The 16,549-nt window shown below is 46.5% G+C and overlaps 2 protein-coding genes across 4 annotated transcripts in view; one reads left to right on the forward strand and one right to left on the reverse strand.

The window, feature by feature from the left end:
- Mcub (mitochondrial calcium uniporter dominant negative subunit beta) overlaps nt 1-9,082 on the forward strand; it is a 43,310-nt gene extending 34,228 nt beyond the window's left edge. The window contains exons 7-10 of one of the 3 annotated variants that reach the window (XR_011371919.1): nt 610-726; nt 3,730-3,818; nt 7,530-7,623; nt 8,119-9,082. Coding sequence is in view for 2 of the 3 variants with exons in the window: in XM_070022448.1 (XP_069878549.1) it covers nt 610-726; nt 3,730-3,783 (171 nt within the window). In the remaining variant the exon portion in view is untranslated. Of the gene's footprint in view, nt 1-609; nt 727-3,729; nt 3,913-7,529; nt 7,679-8,118 lie in introns of those variants that run through there. The other 2 variants (XM_070022448.1, XM_070022447.1) reach the window with 2 other exon arrangements.
- Nucleotides 4,720-15,444, reverse strand: Casp6 (caspase 6). Its single transcript, XM_070022450.1, has 7 exons — nt 15,334-15,444; nt 11,849-11,891; nt 11,220-11,366; nt 10,680-10,756; nt 9,589-9,764; nt 6,090-6,249; nt 4,720-5,342 (listed from the first exon to the last, which is right to left on the reverse strand). The coding sequence occupies exons 1-7, from the start codon at nt 15,374-15,376 to the stop codon at nt 5,107-5,109; spliced, it is 882 nt and encodes a 293-aa protein (XP_069878551.1). The 5' UTR covers nt 15,377-15,444; the 3' UTR covers nt 4,720-5,106.
- Between the last annotated feature and the right edge of the window lie 1,105 nt (nt 15,445-16,549).

Consider the following 16,549-nt stretch of genomic DNA (forward strand, 5'->3'; position numbering starts at 1 on the left):
ACTTAGATGGGTGAATCCATTGTGGCAAATTTGTCATGTTTATGTTCTGTTTCATTATTCTAAGTAACATCAAAAGCCAGGTGTCTCACACAGAAAATTCTAGCTCTTCATGAGGTTGAGATCAGTGTTTGAAACCTGGCACTGAAATCCAAGAGATTTTAACCTCCAATTAACCAGAAAAAATACAAAATAAAAAAAGATAAACAGAAGTGAAGGCATGGCTTGAATGGTAATGCTACCAGCCTTGAGCAAAAAAAAAAAACCCAATGAGAGTGTGAGGCTGAGTTCAAGCCCCACTACTAGAGTGCATGCGTGCATGTGTGCGTGCACAGCACACACACACACACACACACACAACAATTTAACATTGAATTTGTGTTGCAAAACAGCCTGTAACTTTAGCTTTGGCTCATGGATATTTTGCCAAAAGAATCTACATTTTTTTTCTTTTCTTCCCATTATGTACAATTTTCTTAGCTCAGCTTGCTTGCTTGCTCTTAGGAGTCACTGATCTCAGAGAAAACTCAATGATCAACCTGTGCTGGCTTCTGCTACGTGGACTGCCTTTCTCAGGCATTCAAACCATGTTGGATTCTTTTCTTGTTTTAGAATTACACTTACACATCCATGAGGAGTAGGCAGTTTCTTCAGTTCTTCCACAAGAAATCACAACAGAAGCATTTTGATGTGGAGAAGTACAACAGGTTGAAAGAAGACCTGGCGAAGGTATCTTCCTGCGAACACATCTTAGAGCTGGTTTTGTCTGGAACCAGAGCTTGGTGTGGGGAAATAAGGCAAAGGCTGGATCGTCTTGAAAGGTTTAAGCCTTGTATTTGTGTGTTTGGGGATTACTGAGCAAAGCGGTTGACATACCTCATAGTAGTTTCATAGCCTATTCTTACCATCTTTTGTACTCTGATATCACCATAGCTTTTTATTTTGGTGTGTGGGGGGGAGAGTGTTCCAGGGTTTGTTTTTGGTGGTATTGGGGTTTAAACACAGGGTATCACACTTGCTAGATGGTTGCTCTACCTCTTTTTTTGTTGTTGGCGGTTGTGGAGCTTGAACTCTGGGCCTGGGCGCTGTCCCTCAGCTCTTCAGCTCAAGACAAGTGCTCTACCACTTGAGCCACAGCACCACTTCTGGCTTTCTAGTGGTTATTGGATATAAGAGTCTCATGGACTTTCCTGCCCAAGCTGGCTTTGAACCACAATTCTCAGATCTCAGCCTTCTGAGTAGCTAGGATTATAGGCATGAGCCACTAGCACCTGGCTTTGCTCTACCTCTTGAGCCACACTTCCAGCCCTTTTTGCATTGCTTGTTTTTTTGTTTTGTTGTTTTTTTGGGGTCCGGTCGTGGGGCCTGAACTCTGGGCCAGGCGCTGTCTCTCAGCTCTTCAGCTCAAGGCTAGCGCTCTACCACTTGAGCCACAGCGCCACTTCCGGCTTTTTTCTTTTTGCTTATGTGGTGCTGAGGAATCAAACCCAGGGCCTCAGGCATGCAAGGCAAGCACTCTACCACTGAGCCACCTTCCCAGCCCCTGCATTGCTTGTTTTTGAGATAGGTCATTGCTCTATCCAAAGGCTCATGCTTCCTTGGGTATGAGCTACCACACCCCTCCCCATCCCAGAGGCTCCCACACTTTCAATGTATATGCAAGTATCTCTACTTGTGATAGTAAGATGCATGTTTTCAATAGAAACCTGTTTCTAAGCAAAGACAAAGTGGAATTTTAGGAATGCAAACCCTGTGGTGGTGGATTTTAAACTTACTTGGTATTCCTCTCAGATGAGGAAATGTGTTCTTAGCATCACTCACCCAGCTGTGTGCACTGGTAGGAAGTGAGGGGTCTGTGAAATGAGCCATGGAATGGGTGTAGCTTCAAGCCCACACTTAGCTTCCTTTTTCTTAAACAAAAAATTTTGGTTAAAAAAAAATAGCCGGGCACCAGTGGCTCACATCTGTAATCCCAGCTATTCAGGAGGCTGAGATCTGAGGATCATGATTTAAAGCCAGCCAGGGCAGGAAAGTCCAGGAGACTCTTATCTCCAATTAACTACCAGAAAACCAGAAGTGGTGCTGTGGCTCAAATGGTAGAGCGCTAGCCTTGAGCTGAAGAGCTCAGGGACAGTGCCCAGGCCCAGCTCCACAACCAACCAAAAAAAAAAAAAAAATACCCCATGGCTGTGAATGTGGCTTAGTGGCAGAGTGCTTGCCTAGCATGCATGAAGCCCTGAGTTCAATTCCTCAGTACCACATAAACAGAAAAAGCCAGAAGTAGCACTGTGGCTCAAGTGGTAGAATGCTAACCTTGAGCAAAAGAAGCTCAGAGACAGTGGGACAGTGCCCGGGCCTTGAGTTCAAGCCCCAGGACTGGCAAACAACAAAACAAAACAAACAAAAACCCAGGGAAACAGAGGTAGGTAGCTTGAGTGGTATAGTGTCAGCGTTGGGGGGTGAGGGGCAACACTACCCCTCCCTGAAATTAAAGACATACATAATTATAATTATTGCCTAGAAAACCGGTAATTATACTTTGTAGATTCTCTTTTTTTTGGGTCCGGTCATGGGGCCTGAACTCTGGGCCTGGGCACTGTCCCTCAACTCTTCAGCTCAAGGCTAGCGCTCTACCACTTGAGCCACAGCGCCACTTCCGGCTTTTTTCTTTTTGCTTATGTGGTGCTGAGGAATCGAACCCAGGGCCTCATGCATGCAAGGCAAGTGCTCTACCACTGAGCCACCTTCCCAGCCCTGTAGATTCTCTTAAGGAATGTTATTTCACAGGGTGTTATCTTCAGTCTGTGCACTTTTTTCAAGGCAATCAACTAACTAGAAAAAAGGAAGCTGGTAATTTATGAGATCAAGAATATGAGCTGTTCTGGGTGTTGGTGGCTCACACCTGTAATCCTAGCTACTCAAGAAGCTGAGACCTGAGGATCATGGTTCAAAGCCAGCCTGGGCAGGAAAGCTTGTGAAACTTTATTTTTTGTCGGTTGTGGGGCTTGAACTCAGGGCATGGGCACTGTCCCTGAACCTCTTTGTGCTCAAGGCTAGTGCTCTACCACTTGAACCATAGTGCCACTTCCAGTTTTTGAGTCTCACAGGGACTTTTCTGCCTGGGCTGGTTTGGAACCATGATCCTAAGATCTCAGTCTCCTGAACAGCTACCATTACAGGAGTGAGGCACCAGTGCCTGGCTTTTGAGATTCTTTCTCTCTAGTTAACCACCAGAAAACTCAAGTGGTGCTGTGGCTCAAAGTGGTAGAGTGCTTAGCCTTGGGCAAAAGAGCTCAAAGACTGTGCCCAGGCCTTGAGTTCAAGCCTCACAACAAAAAACCAAAATTATATATATATAAAGAGAGAGCTGAAGAAGCAAAATGTAAGGGTAAGAGTGTTTGCTAGGGCCTCAATACAGTCAAAAGAAAAAAATAACCATACAAAATTAATTTGGGGGGCTGGGAAGGTGGCTCAGTGGTAGAGCACTTGCCTTGCATGCCTGAGGCCCTGGGTTCGATTCCTCAGCACCACATAAGCAAAAAGAAAAAAGCCGGAAGTGGCGCTGTGGCTCAAGTGGTAGAGCGCTAGCCTTGAGCTGAAGAGCTGAAGGACAGCATCCAGGCCCAGAGTTCAGGCCTCACGACTGGACACCCCCCCAAAAAAAAAAATTTAATTTTGGCATTTGCCCCTTATTCTGTCAGATTACAAGGCCTTTTCTTTTTCCCACAACAGGCTACAGAATCCCTGGACCGGATCCGCCATGCCCTCTATTGGAGAATTCATTGAATCCTTGCCTTTTTAAGCATCATTGGATTTTTCCTGTATGTATTCATTTGTAACTTAAAAATAAGACATTTGAGGGTTTCATAGTTGAGTTAATAAATCTGGAGAAACAGAAGTCTTGTGAGAAGTTCTCAGGTGAGGCTCCTGGTTTACAGGCTTGCCTGACTTCCATGTTACACAGGGTCTGTGGGCTCCATCCAAGCAGTGCCTGCTGCCTAGACTTCCTCCCAGCCAGTCCCTCGCCAAAATGCCATGCTGGGAAGTGGTCTGGAACAATCGTTTGTTAATTTAAGAAAAAAAATGCAGTAATTGTGTAGTTGGCTCTTGATGCTAACAGATTCCTAAGAATTACTACGTACTATATTTTATCAGAATGCCATAAAACTGTTTTTCCGTCATGGGGCTTGCTCTCGGGGCCTAGGCGCTGTCCCTGAGCTGTTCGGCTCAAGGCTCTCACTCTACCCCAGCACCACTTCTGGAGAGCAGAGTCTCACAGACTTTGGGGCTGGCTTTGAACCGTGATCCTCAGATCTCAACCTCCTGAGTAGCTAGGATTATAGGCGTGAGCTACCAGCCAGCTTGTACATTAATTTTTAAAGTATAAAGAGTCATATAGCCTGGCACCACTTCCTCATGCCTGTAATCCTAGGTACTCAGGAGGCTAAGATCTAAAGATCACAGTTCTAAGCCAGCCCATGTAGAAAAGTCTCCGTGAGACTCTAATTTCCAATTAACCACTCAAAAACTGGGAGTGGTGCTGTGGTTCAAGTGGTCAAACCCTAGTCTTGAGCACAAAATTGTTCAGGGACTGCACAAAAAAAAGTCATTCTATGAATCATTTTGTATATGAGACAGTAATAGTAAAACATTTGACCCAGAAAAACAAGTCCACCATAAATAACATGAGCAAGAATATGAATTACAAAATTTATAAAACAATTTCCAACAGGAATTAAATTTATAAAACATGATTTCTCAATATCTTAAAGGAATCATTCTTAGGCTGTGAAACTGTTGAAAAACATTATAAACTCTACATATAAAATGGAAGTTCTATCAGGCATATATCTACTGTTTATATTTGCAGTTTACTAAAAATGCTTATAGATGCTATAAATGCTTGTAGATCGGTATGTACAGTATTTCCTGAGGACTTCATTTCAAACCCTTTTGCCATGTCCATGAACTATTTTTTTTATTTTTAAAAGGCACTTCTCTGCTAGGCATTAAACTCTGACCCAGAAACATTTTAAATCGCTAGACCATATACAGTTCAACCTAGGTAGAAAAGGTAAATATGAATATAGATAAAACAGCCTCTACTTCCTAGCTTTTGGGTAGGAAATGAAGCTTCTTTGTTAGCATGGAGGCAAAGCACGGCACCTGCTTCTTGCCGATGGCACTTAGGTCCTTGCAGAAGTCCACTCGGCGCTGAGATACCTTCCTGTTCACCAGGGTGAGGAGTTCGGTGAACTCTAAGGAGGAGCCGTATTTTCCCAGCATCTCGCACAAGTCCTGAATGTACCAGGAGCCATTCAGAGTTTCTCGGTGAGAGTAGTACCCTAAAACAGAAGGAGAGAGGCAAACTAGTTTTCTTTCAGTTCTTAATGACAGAGGAACACCATTCTCATTCATCTCTGTACAAGTCCAAGTTCTCAAAGATCCCTGGAAAAGACTAAGATGTGTCCATGAAGGAACTTAAATTTCCTCTATTTCTGAGAGAAAAGTCTGAAGATGGGAATTTTCAGGGAGTGTGACAAGGCTAGAGCTTAGCTAGAAGACATTCTTTTATCGAAACATTTCTCAACAAGGCGTCCCGTGACTACCATGTCTAGGAATTGACAGCAGTGGTAGCATTTAAATAGTGTTACTTCGTCAAGAGTTTGCAGAAATGATTTTTTCCTATACTTTTTTATTTTGTGCCTGTCCTCAGGGTCTGGGCGCTGTGCCTGAGTTTTTGTTGTGCTTAAAAAGGCTAGCACTCTACAACTTGAACCACAACTCCATTTCTGGGTTTTAGGTGGTTAATTAGAGATAAGTCTCACAGACTTTCCTGCCCAGGCTAGCTTTGAACTGTGATTCTCAGATCTCAGTCTCCTGAGTAGCTAAGGACTGGCATGAGCCACTGGCATCTGACTTTTTTTCTTCTTCTATACTTTGATCTCTGTGCCATCTGATCAAAGAAAGCTCTTCTACATCTTGGACTTGTTGGGATGTGGTGATTCAATCTCAAAAAACCTGACCCAGCTCACTCCTAGGGGAAGTCAGGAGTGGCCATGACAGTCTTACTGCAGGAAACACCCACTCACCTTCAGCAACGGAGTAGCACATGAGGAAGTCGGCTCCAGCTGGCAGCGTGTACACAGAGGCTGCATCTACCTCTGTTATGTTGTTGTCTAGCCGGTCTGTCGGATGGTCCACCACATCCAAAGGAATGACAGGCACATCATGCTGGTTTCCCCGGCATGCCTACAAGAGGAGGGAGACATTTCTTTGCTTACTGTTTTCTTCCTACTGTGTACCAAATGTGGAATTCAGTTCAACTTGTATCAAGATCAGAGGAAACAAGATAAGTAAATAGTACATTAGTCCAGGAATGGTGACACATGCCTGTACCAACTACTGGGGAGATGGAGGTAAGAATGAATGAAAGGCCAACCCAGGGAAGAAAGGTAGTAAGAGCCTGTCTCAAAACTCAAAAGGGGCTGGGAATGTAGCTTAGTGGTACAGTGCTTACCTAGCATGCATGAGGCCCTGGGTTTGATTCCTCAGTAACACATAAACAGAAAAGGCAGGAAGTGGTGCTGTGGCTCAAAGTGATAGAATACTAGCCTTGAGCAAAAGAAGCTCAGGGACAGTGCCCAGGCCCTGAGTTCAAGCCCCAGAACTGGCAAACAAAAACAAAAACTCAAAGGGGGTCAGATGCCAGTGGCTCACGCCTGTAATCCTAGCCACTCAGGAGGCTGAGATCTATCTCAGAATCGCAGTTTGCAGCCAGCCAGGGCAGGAAAGTCCTGAGACTCTTGTCTCCAGTTAATCACAGAAAAAGCCAGAAGTGGCATTGTGGTTCAAGTGGTAGAAAGCTAGCCTTGAGCAAAAGGAGCTCAGAGACAGCCCCTAGGCTGAGTTCAAGCCCCTGACCTGCCAAAAAAAACCCCAAAACAAAACACCTCAAAATGGGTGAGGAGGTGGAACACTTACCTAGCATGCAAGCACAAGGCTCTGGGTTCATTCTGCAGTACCACAAAACAAAATCCAGAAAGCATTCAGGCTGACAAGGGATGAATAGCTGTTTCCTTATTTTCTTTTAGTTAATAATTTTTTAAAAAATTGGTATTTCCAAATACACAAACTATGTTGAAAAGTATTCGGTAGAGAAGGAGAAACCCACTGTGTTTTCAGAATTTCTGATGTTATTAATCATACCACAGCACTGGGAGTTACTCTGTGTTAAAAGCTAATAATATTCACGTAAGCCGGGCGCTGGTGGCTCACGCCTGTAATCCTAGCTACTCAGGAGGCTGAGATCTGAGGATCGCGGTTCAAAGCCAGCCCGGGCAGGAAAGACCATGAGACTTCTATCTCCAATAAACCACCAGAAAACCGGAAGTGGCGCTGTAGCTCAAGTGGTAGAGCGCTCGCCTTGAGCTGAAGAGCTGAGGGACAGCGCCCAGGCCCAGAGTTCAAGCCCCACGACTGACCAAAAAAAAAAAAAATATATATATATTCACGTAAGTATTTTTCATCAGGCAACAGTTCAGATGTCAAGATGACATTGCCTGGCCTGAGACAGCCTTCAGTGTGCCTTTCTCCTCTGGGTCCCGCTTTGAAGGAAGGTTCTAGGTTTGTATGCACTACTTCTGGCCCACTATCATTAAACGTGTGTGTGTGGTGTGTGTGTGTGAGTGTGTGTGTGTGTGTGTGTGTGTGTGTGTGTGTGTGTGTGTGTGTGTGTGTGTGTGTGTGTGTGTGTGTGTGTGTCAAATTCTGGCCCACTATCATTAAACGATTCTAGGTTTGTATGCACTACTTCTGGCCCACTATCATTAAACGTGTGTGTGTGTGTGTGTGTGTGTGTGTGTGTGTGTGTGTGTGTGTGTGTGTGTGTGTGTGTGTGTGTGTGTGTGTGTGTGTGTGTGTGTGTGTGTGTGTGTGTGTCAAATTCTGGCCCACTATCATTAAACGATTCTAGGTTTGTATGCACTACTTCTGGCCCACTATCATTAAACGTGTGTGTGTGTGTGTGTGTGTGTGTGTGTGTGTGTGTGTGTGTGTGTGTGTGTGTGTGTCAAATTCTGGCCCACTATCATTAAACTTGTGTGTGTTGATCAAATCCAGAGCACCTCACGCTTGTGAAAGCACTAAAAGCTCTTAGTGCTAAACTAAATCTTCAACCCAAAATTCTACTCCTGAGTACTAACAGGCTGAACTGTGTCCTGCCTGTAAAGACACACACACCAAGGCCCTACCTCCAGCCCCTTCAACGGGAATTAAGACAGCATGTAGTCAGAAGGCTCGATGCAGAATCTACACAGTATGAGACAGGTGTTCTAATGAAGGAGGAGGAGACTAAGGATGCAGACATGCACAAAGAGAGACCATGTGACAGGAGAAGGACATCTGGTCTGGGAAGCCATGGAGAGGCGTCAGAAGCAGCCAGCCCTGCCAGCACCATCTCAGGCTCGCAGCCTCCAGGACGGAGACAACGAAATCCCATCTCTTACATTTTGCACTCCTTTCAGCAAGCTTCATGTAACTTGGGTAAACTCAGCTACTGCTGTGACTCACATAGACCAGCCATTTCCTGATTACTTCCTATTTCTCCAGCCCACCAGAACTCCTACCTTAGGTTCTAGACTTCCATAGCCAGCTCCCCAGAACATGGATATTCCATGAAGTAGTCCAAACCAGAAATCTTACCTGGTTTTTTGTTTCATTTTTGCCAGTCCTGGGGCTTTGAACTCAGGGCCTGGGCACTGTTTAGGCTCTAGGCTAGCACTCTGCCACTTGAGCCACAGCACCACTCCCAGCCTTTTCTGTTTATGTAGTGCTGAAGAATTGAACCCAAAGCTTCAAGCATGCTGTTCGTATAGCTGTTCCGCATGGCCACCCCATACCACAACTTTAGGGCAGAATGTGGTACAATTTCATTCCCTCAGGCCACTAATGGAAGCACACAATTGCAGCACTGGGGCTCCCTTTTGTTTGAAATCCCTATTGAACTGAGGGAAAGCAAAGGAAGAGGTGACATTGTCCGAGAAGAACTGTACTAACTTACCTGACGTATGGAATTGTAACGCCTCTGTACAACTCCTTAATAATAAAAGAAGTTAAGGAAGAAAAAGATCTCTATTGAGATGCCAAATTATCTTATACCAAAAAGTATATTCCTAATATACGAAGTGAGATACTTTGGGCAGTTGGGCAGGCAGGCAGGCAGCTGTCTTGTTTTTAGAAGTATGGCAGGGTATGCCCAGACTAGTCTCTGTCTACATCATTTCCAATGTGGCATGCTCTCCAAGACCTCAACTGAGTCTGACCAAGCTGCCTTGCATGGTCCTCTTTCCTGACATTTTCCCGTTCCCATGGCTACCTCCACACCCAGCCCAGCTAGACAGCAGCTCCTGGGTTCGTTCCTGTCATTGCAAAGGTCAATCCAGATGTTACTGTTCCAGATGCAACTCAGATTGGCCAGGTTTCACCAAAAGCCTTTCTAATTGCTGGAGAAAGTTATGGTGGAAATAGACTTTGAAGCTTTATCATCAGAAGGACCAAACCAAGCATTTTGATAATTATGATCAGTCTAACCTGAATGATGAAGATCTTGGGTTTTCCAACCAAGCTCTGACATTTGTCTCCTTTGAACAAGCCAGTTAGTGTCTGAATCTCAATCTTGGCATCAAAAGCATAAATGTGGTTGCCTTCGCCGTGGCTCAGGAAAACACACAAAAAGCAGTCAGCATCAGCGTGGCTTGAGGTTGATACTAGGCAGGTCCCCATATGAGCACACAGAAATGAACACAAGATGCTTGTTATTTACAGAGAAATTCCATCTATTAACGCTAGAACAGATACATTCCTATGGTGTGGTAGCTCTTGTTACCCTTCAAGACACACGTAACATTTGCAATGAACACAACTTTTTAAAATCTTAAACTCTTTCTGATCTTTAAAAATCTGCATCATTAAAGTTCAAAGCGCCCCCCTTGAGCAAAAAAGCCAAGCAAGAGCATGCGGCCCTGAGTTCAAGCCCCCATGCAGGCACATGCATGCACATACACAAAAAAGATCCAAGTAAGTTGCAATAAATTGTCTCAACTTTCGTAAAGCAGACTGGAAAGACCCAGATGATGTCCCTAAACAACTCCAAATGCCTCCATGGTGTATCTACACACCCAGAGCGTCGGAGTGTCAAGACAAGACTGGGCTCCAAAGCTCTGAATAAAGTTCAAAATAATTATGTAGATAACAATAGCCCATTAGCAGCTGATTTGAAAATCCACGGCATGCAGCACTGATAAGTTATCAGAATGCCTCCTACAAAATGATGTTGCAAAAATTAAGATACATGTAAATATACTGTGAACATGAGGCCAGCCTGAGCTACTTACTCAGATCTTACTAAAGGCAAAACCAAATGTAGAAGCCATTTCACCCCTATCTAGAATAACAGACTCTAAACTAGTGGCATGGTAATAAACTTTGCAGACATATACTTGCTAGCATCTCTAGATCTGATGGGTAATCCAAAAAGAGGGACAGGACCAGGACCTGCAAACCTGAGCTTATGATACTTTGGTTTTGTCACACAATGAATAATTTGTGCCTGTCTTTATGGATACCACAAGTACTCAATCCCATCAGAGCAAGATGAACTATTTAACTGAGAAATGACTTACCCTCATGAATTTTGAGCAGAAGTTCTTCTGCTTTAAGATCATTAAAGCATTTCACTTCAAATCCTAGATCTGAAAACCTGGTGATGATACATTAAATGAAATACTATCTTAGGACTTTTTCCAAGTTGTAAAATAGCGACCAGCTACACACATTTATATCATATTATATGTCTGCTTTTTTTAGAGGCCCCTCCCTACCCCTAAAAATAGAATGTGATGGTTTTCCTTGATCAACCACAGTAGAATTTAACCCTAATGAGAGCAATTTAATTTGCAAATATGTTAATGACAATGCAGAGCTTATTCAGGATGAACAGAATGGGAGGGAAGCTAGTTCAGGCAAGTTCTGAAGCAAGGCCCCAATTTGAGTTTTGTGCTAGTTTGTGGGCCTAGGCGCTTGACATTCCTGCACCCCCAATGCATACAGACCTTATGGTGTATATGGGGGATGTAGGGCCCCTGACCTGTTACCAGTGACACTGGCAAGTTCAGATCAGCTCAGTGTGTCTGTCATCTTTCACATGCAGAAGCAAGCACTACCTGCGAATCAGGTTGTCCCTGTCTGCACAAGTACCCCTCCGGTCTGGCAGAGTCAAGTGCCAAAAGAACTTCTCATGATTGAAGATTAGGGCAATTCCTCTCCTCTTGTGGTCCATCTTGTATTTTTCTTCTGGATCAAACACTTCCCTATGGATCAAAGGTTTAAAAAAACAATTGTTAAGTCATATTGAACAATGAGCCTCTCCACACCCAAGGTACATGTACCATGCAGGTCTGTGGCTTCCCCCAGGTTGAGGCAGACATGCACGCTGGGGCTGGGCAGGTTAAGGGACCCGGATGGCTAACATGCTGGATGGCATATCTCTCCCATGAGTTTCCTATCACATCTGGGGCACTCCACAGGGATCTTTCCCCCTCCTGCCCAGGATCCAGTGACCAAGATCTATAGCTTAGCAGGATGCAAGCTCTACAGCACTAGGCCATATTCTGTTAATTATTAAACACCATCCCAGGTCTAGACAACCAGGGGCAGCAACTAAGCAATCTAGAAATCAGTTCCCCACATGCTGAAATTGGCAGACTCCACTCTCAAGCTCCCATTCTTGCTGGAGTCTTACAAGATGTTCATGACCAGCAAATGACCTGTATTAGAAAGGAACACACTTTACCTTCTGTAAAAGGCATCTGTTTCTGTCATGTTTTGTTCCTCGCCTATTTAATAAGAATGATAAAAAAGAAAAAAAGGTTGACTTTGGTTAGTTGACTTTGTGATTTAAAGTAGTAAAATATAGCAGAGACCTCCCTTCCCCCTCCGTTCTCTGTATGACCCTTGGAAATGGAAGGAAGCTGCTCAAGAACCAATGGATGAAAGCTCAGTGCTTCCCCAGCATCTGCTACATGGAAGTGGAGAAAATACTACACCAACACAGCCACCGCAAAACATGCCCAAGACTGTGGAGTGGGAATGAAGCAAGCAATTGCTTTGCTATGCAGAAATTGAGTCACCAGAGAAACTGAATCCAGGTTGTGGCTAACACCTGAGGTTTACACACAAGAGGATTCTGGGTGGAGGAAAGGAAGAGCCAGGCTTGCAAAAGGATCAGAACTCGAGTCTCCCCACTAACACATACAATGTGGCCCATCTGTTCTTCGGCTGTTTAGACTTTGCTTGTAGCCTTCCCTCCTCTCCACCTTGATCTGCAAATTATAAACATCTTCCCACCTCTGGTCTCAAATGAAAACCAAGTTCTGGCCTCAATCAGTTAAAGTAGGCTCAGAACTGTATTCTAGCCATTCCCATGTTATCACAATCTCATTGTACAAATATGGTTCAGATGGTCCTGGAGATTGCCTAAGCGCACGCGTAAAGTGGTTCTTGAGATGTGTTATAATTCAGCCTCATGTCATCCACTCTGGGTTGGCTGGGTCTGGAGAGAGACTTTGTGCCAAGCCCCCCTAAATGTCATAGCTTGGGCCACTGGAGAAATGGTTTTCAACTTCTTGGAGACCACTCACTAGCACCTTTAGAAGTGTGTTCTAATACACTGTACTGTGCTAAAGAGTCTTGGCTATCACTTCTACATTTCATATCTTGAATGAAATTCTCTCCTGGGACACAAGACCTGAGAACAGCACTGACCTTCTGGTAGCCATAGCAACCCTCCACCTCGTCACCTCTATAATTCCCCACAGGCAGGCCAGGCTGCAGTCCCTGCACAGCTGACACCTGTAGAGACTTCCCCTCCTGCCACATTCAAATGCTGTCCAGGTCTCTCCTCATCTTGTATCCAATTATACAGTAACCAACTAAGCCAGAGAGAACTGAGTCAGGAAAAAAACAAAACCATTACCTATGACACTGCTCCCCTATCCCGACCCTCTTGTGTGGCTGGAAAGGGGGTGCAAGTGCCAGACTTGACAGATCACCTCCTCTAGCATTTTGGAACCATTCACCACCAAGCCTAAGGAGGCACAAAGTGACCTGAAAGATGCTGTGTCACACACCCCACCACCAAAGAACTCCAGGGTCAAAGGGTAATGGCAGTGGAGATGTATCCTTTACTGGGTCTTCAAAGCTGTTCTTCATATTCTCTGAGCGATCTGAAGGACTTTCTGGCTACGGCAGTTTAAGGTGGGAATTCAGTTATCTCTAATTTTCTTCCCGCTGGGTCAAGAACTATGGATTTCATTTTCATGCTGGTAATGGAGCAAGATCTAGGCACTGTCCCTTAGCTTTTTTGCTGAAGGCTAGCATTCTACCACGTGAGCTCCACTTCTTGCTTTTTGGTGGTTAATGGAAGGTAAGAGTCTCAGGGGCTTTCTTGAAAGCTCAGGCTGGCTGTGAACCACAATCCTTAGATCAGATACCTAATAGCAAGGATTACAGGCATGAGACACTTGCAACAAACTTTTCTTTTGTTATGAATGCTGCGGACCTAGAAAGAAAGGACTCTGGAAACAACTTGGTTCTGATCCAACCTATAATATAGAATTGCATCCTATATCTGTAGCAGCAATTTATGGCTAGGAACAGGGGGCATTCCAGAGTACTAAGTCAGCACCGAAAGCCATGGAGACAGATCTCAGAAACAAAGTTCCAAACATCTTTGAATTTGATCAATTTACCTAGACTGCAGAAAAGAATGCAACGCATGACCACCCTGAGGTACTTCGAAGTGCTAAGCAGACAACCTTCCAAGAACATACTTAACAAACAAGTGTTACTGCACAGCTGGGTAACAAAGAAAACCCAAACCTGAAACTATAAACAGCTTTGTTGACATGGAGAAACTATTTTGGAGGGGGCCAGTTCTCACTGTGTAGCCCAGGCTAGCCTCAAACTTGACATCTTCCCACCTCAGCAACCTGAGCAGCTGGGGCTGCAGGCAGAGCCACCACACTGGAAAATGTAATTTTAATGAGGTTTACAAATTTCTTCTGTAATGAAACATGAGTTTTTATCACCACTTGGTTCCAACCCACCCCTTTGGTGCTAGTCCTGCTGTGTGTGTGTGTGTTGTTTAAAACTCTCATTGTTTTTCCCGTATAATAATTTCATAATCTTGAGCTGGGAAGGTGGCTCAGTGGTAGAGCGCTTGCCTTGCATGCCTGAGGCCCTGGGTTCGATTCCTCAGCACCACATAAGCAAAAAGAAAAAAGCTGGAAGTGGTGCTGTGGCTCAAGTGGTAGAGCGCTTGCCTTGAGTTAAAGAGCTGAGGGACAGCACCCAGGCCCAGAGTTCAGGCCCCATGACCAGACCCAAAAAAAATTTTTTTTTCATAATCTCTCAGATAAGGCTACAGCTACCACTTTCGATACTTTATAGCCCAGTGGCAGTTCCACGGCTAAGGGGCAGCGATAGTGGGCCACACCTGTCCAAGGTCGGCGCTGTGGATGGAGCTGGGACTGAAGTCTGAGCCACCTGTAGATTAGAAAGTCTCTGGGCAGCCCTACCTCCTTTCCACACTGCCCATATTCTCGGCCAACCATCTGTTCAGTAACTACAGAGTAAGCCACCTCGAGTCTAGAACACAAGAGGGTGTGAGGAAAGCAAAGGAAGCAGGCGAGGAAAGGAATGGAACCCATGGACGTGGCCCGGCGTCCCAGATCCCAGCACAGCGGCAGAGGGATGGATGGCCACTGGCCCCCGTCCTGTGGTCCAGCAAGGCCACTCCCCGCACAACCTCGGGGCCTCCTGTAACGCTGGAGAAAGGCCAGGGATCTGAAACCAAGGCCCCGACTGCAGGCTTGACGTTGCTCAAGTGTGCCAGGAAGCCTCGGCCCTGCTCCTGGCGGGCCGGCCTTGCGCCCTCCGCCGCCAGAACGACCGCCTTTGCCGGGCCCTCGCGGGGCCGGCGGGCCGCGGCCCGAGTCCCGAGCGAAGCCGGCGGGAGGAGGGAGCGCGCGGCCTTTAAAGTTTAAATGGCCCGGCCGGCCGCGGGAGGACAAAGGCGGCAGGGCCCCGCCCGCCCCGCCGCCCCCGCCGCTGCCAGGAGGCGGCGGCCCCGGGCTCCCAGGGCTGCTCCGGCCCCCACACCCGGACGCTTCCACCCAGGACCCGCAGAGTCGGGGACCTCCGCCCCGGCACCCCCGTGCGCGCGCCCCGTAGACAGACGCACGCGCTCCAGCCTGCGCGCCCGGCGCTCCCTCCTACCTGCAGGGCGAGGGCCGGGTGACCCCAGGCCGAGCTCAGTCATTGCCCACCGCCGCAGCTGCTGCTGCGGTGCAAACCAGGGATCTGCACAGGCCCGGCTCCTTCCTGGACGGCCTACCTCCCGCGAAGCCACGCCCCCGGACACGCCCCCTGCACAATCGCTGCTTCCTCCACGGCCTTCCTCCCGCTAGGCCACGCCCCACGAGCATCGCTGCTTCCTCCCGCGAGGCCACGCCCCCAAACACGCCCCCTGTACACCGCGGCTTCCTCCACGGCCTTCCTCCTGCGAGGCCACGCCCCGGCCACGCCCCCTGAGCGCCGCCGCTTCCTCCCGCGAGGCCACGCCCCCTCCGTTGCCCCTGGCGCTCTCCCGTCCAGCCTCCAGTGCCCAGTGCCTGGAGCCCCGGGGGGAAACGCCAGTTGCCACCCCAGGACCAAGAGCTGGCATCTTCAGAGCACTGCCCGGGAGTCCCCACAGCGCTCTCTCCCCCAGGGAGAAGCGTTGTTTTCCTGCTTTCTTCCCTGCAGCGCTCACTCCAGAGCCAGCTCGGAAACAGAACTTGCAGTAACATTGTAGAAAGAAAAAATAAATAAATGTTGTTGTCTGTACCGAGGCGTGGGGCGGAAAGAAACGAGAGCCAGCTCCTGGATCTTCCCATCTGGCTTGCCGAAGTATTGCTAGTTTGGAGGAATATGGGGAAAATGGAAGAACTGCAAGGGTCTATAGATGCTGGCTTTAATTTAGGCAGAGCACACGTTCTCTCACCCATTAAATGCCACGCAAACAACGTGCTTTTCTGGTGCCTTGGGGCAGCTCAGTGTTGAATATAACTTTCAGCTTCTTTGGTTGGCTATTCTCAAATCTGCTTCCCCCGACAATTCCTTCAGATTGGATGAAAGGCCACTCTTCCTCTCCCTCCCCCCTCCAATATCTGGACCTTGTCATTTAAAAAATAAACAACACCTGGTGCTGGTGGCTCATGCCTTTTATCCTAGCTACTGAAGAGGATGAGATCTGTAGGATCCTCCATAGAAACCAGCTAGGACAGAAAACTCTGAGGCTTCTATTTCCAAAATAAAAAGCAGGACTGGAGGCATGGCAAAAGTGGTAGAATGCTAGCTGAACAAGAAACCCAAGTAAGTAGACAGTCCTGAGTTCAAACTTCCAGTATTACAAAGAAAAAATACACATAAAAATAATACAAAAAGGCCAAGT

This window comes from Dipodomys merriami, unplaced genomic scaffold, assembly GCF_024711535.1.
Source record: "Dipodomys merriami isolate MVZ:Mamm:240054 unplaced genomic scaffold, mDipMer1.0.p SCAF_15, whole genome shotgun sequence".
NCBI lineage: Eukaryota > Metazoa > Chordata > Mammalia > Rodentia > Heteromyidae > Dipodomys > Dipodomys merriami.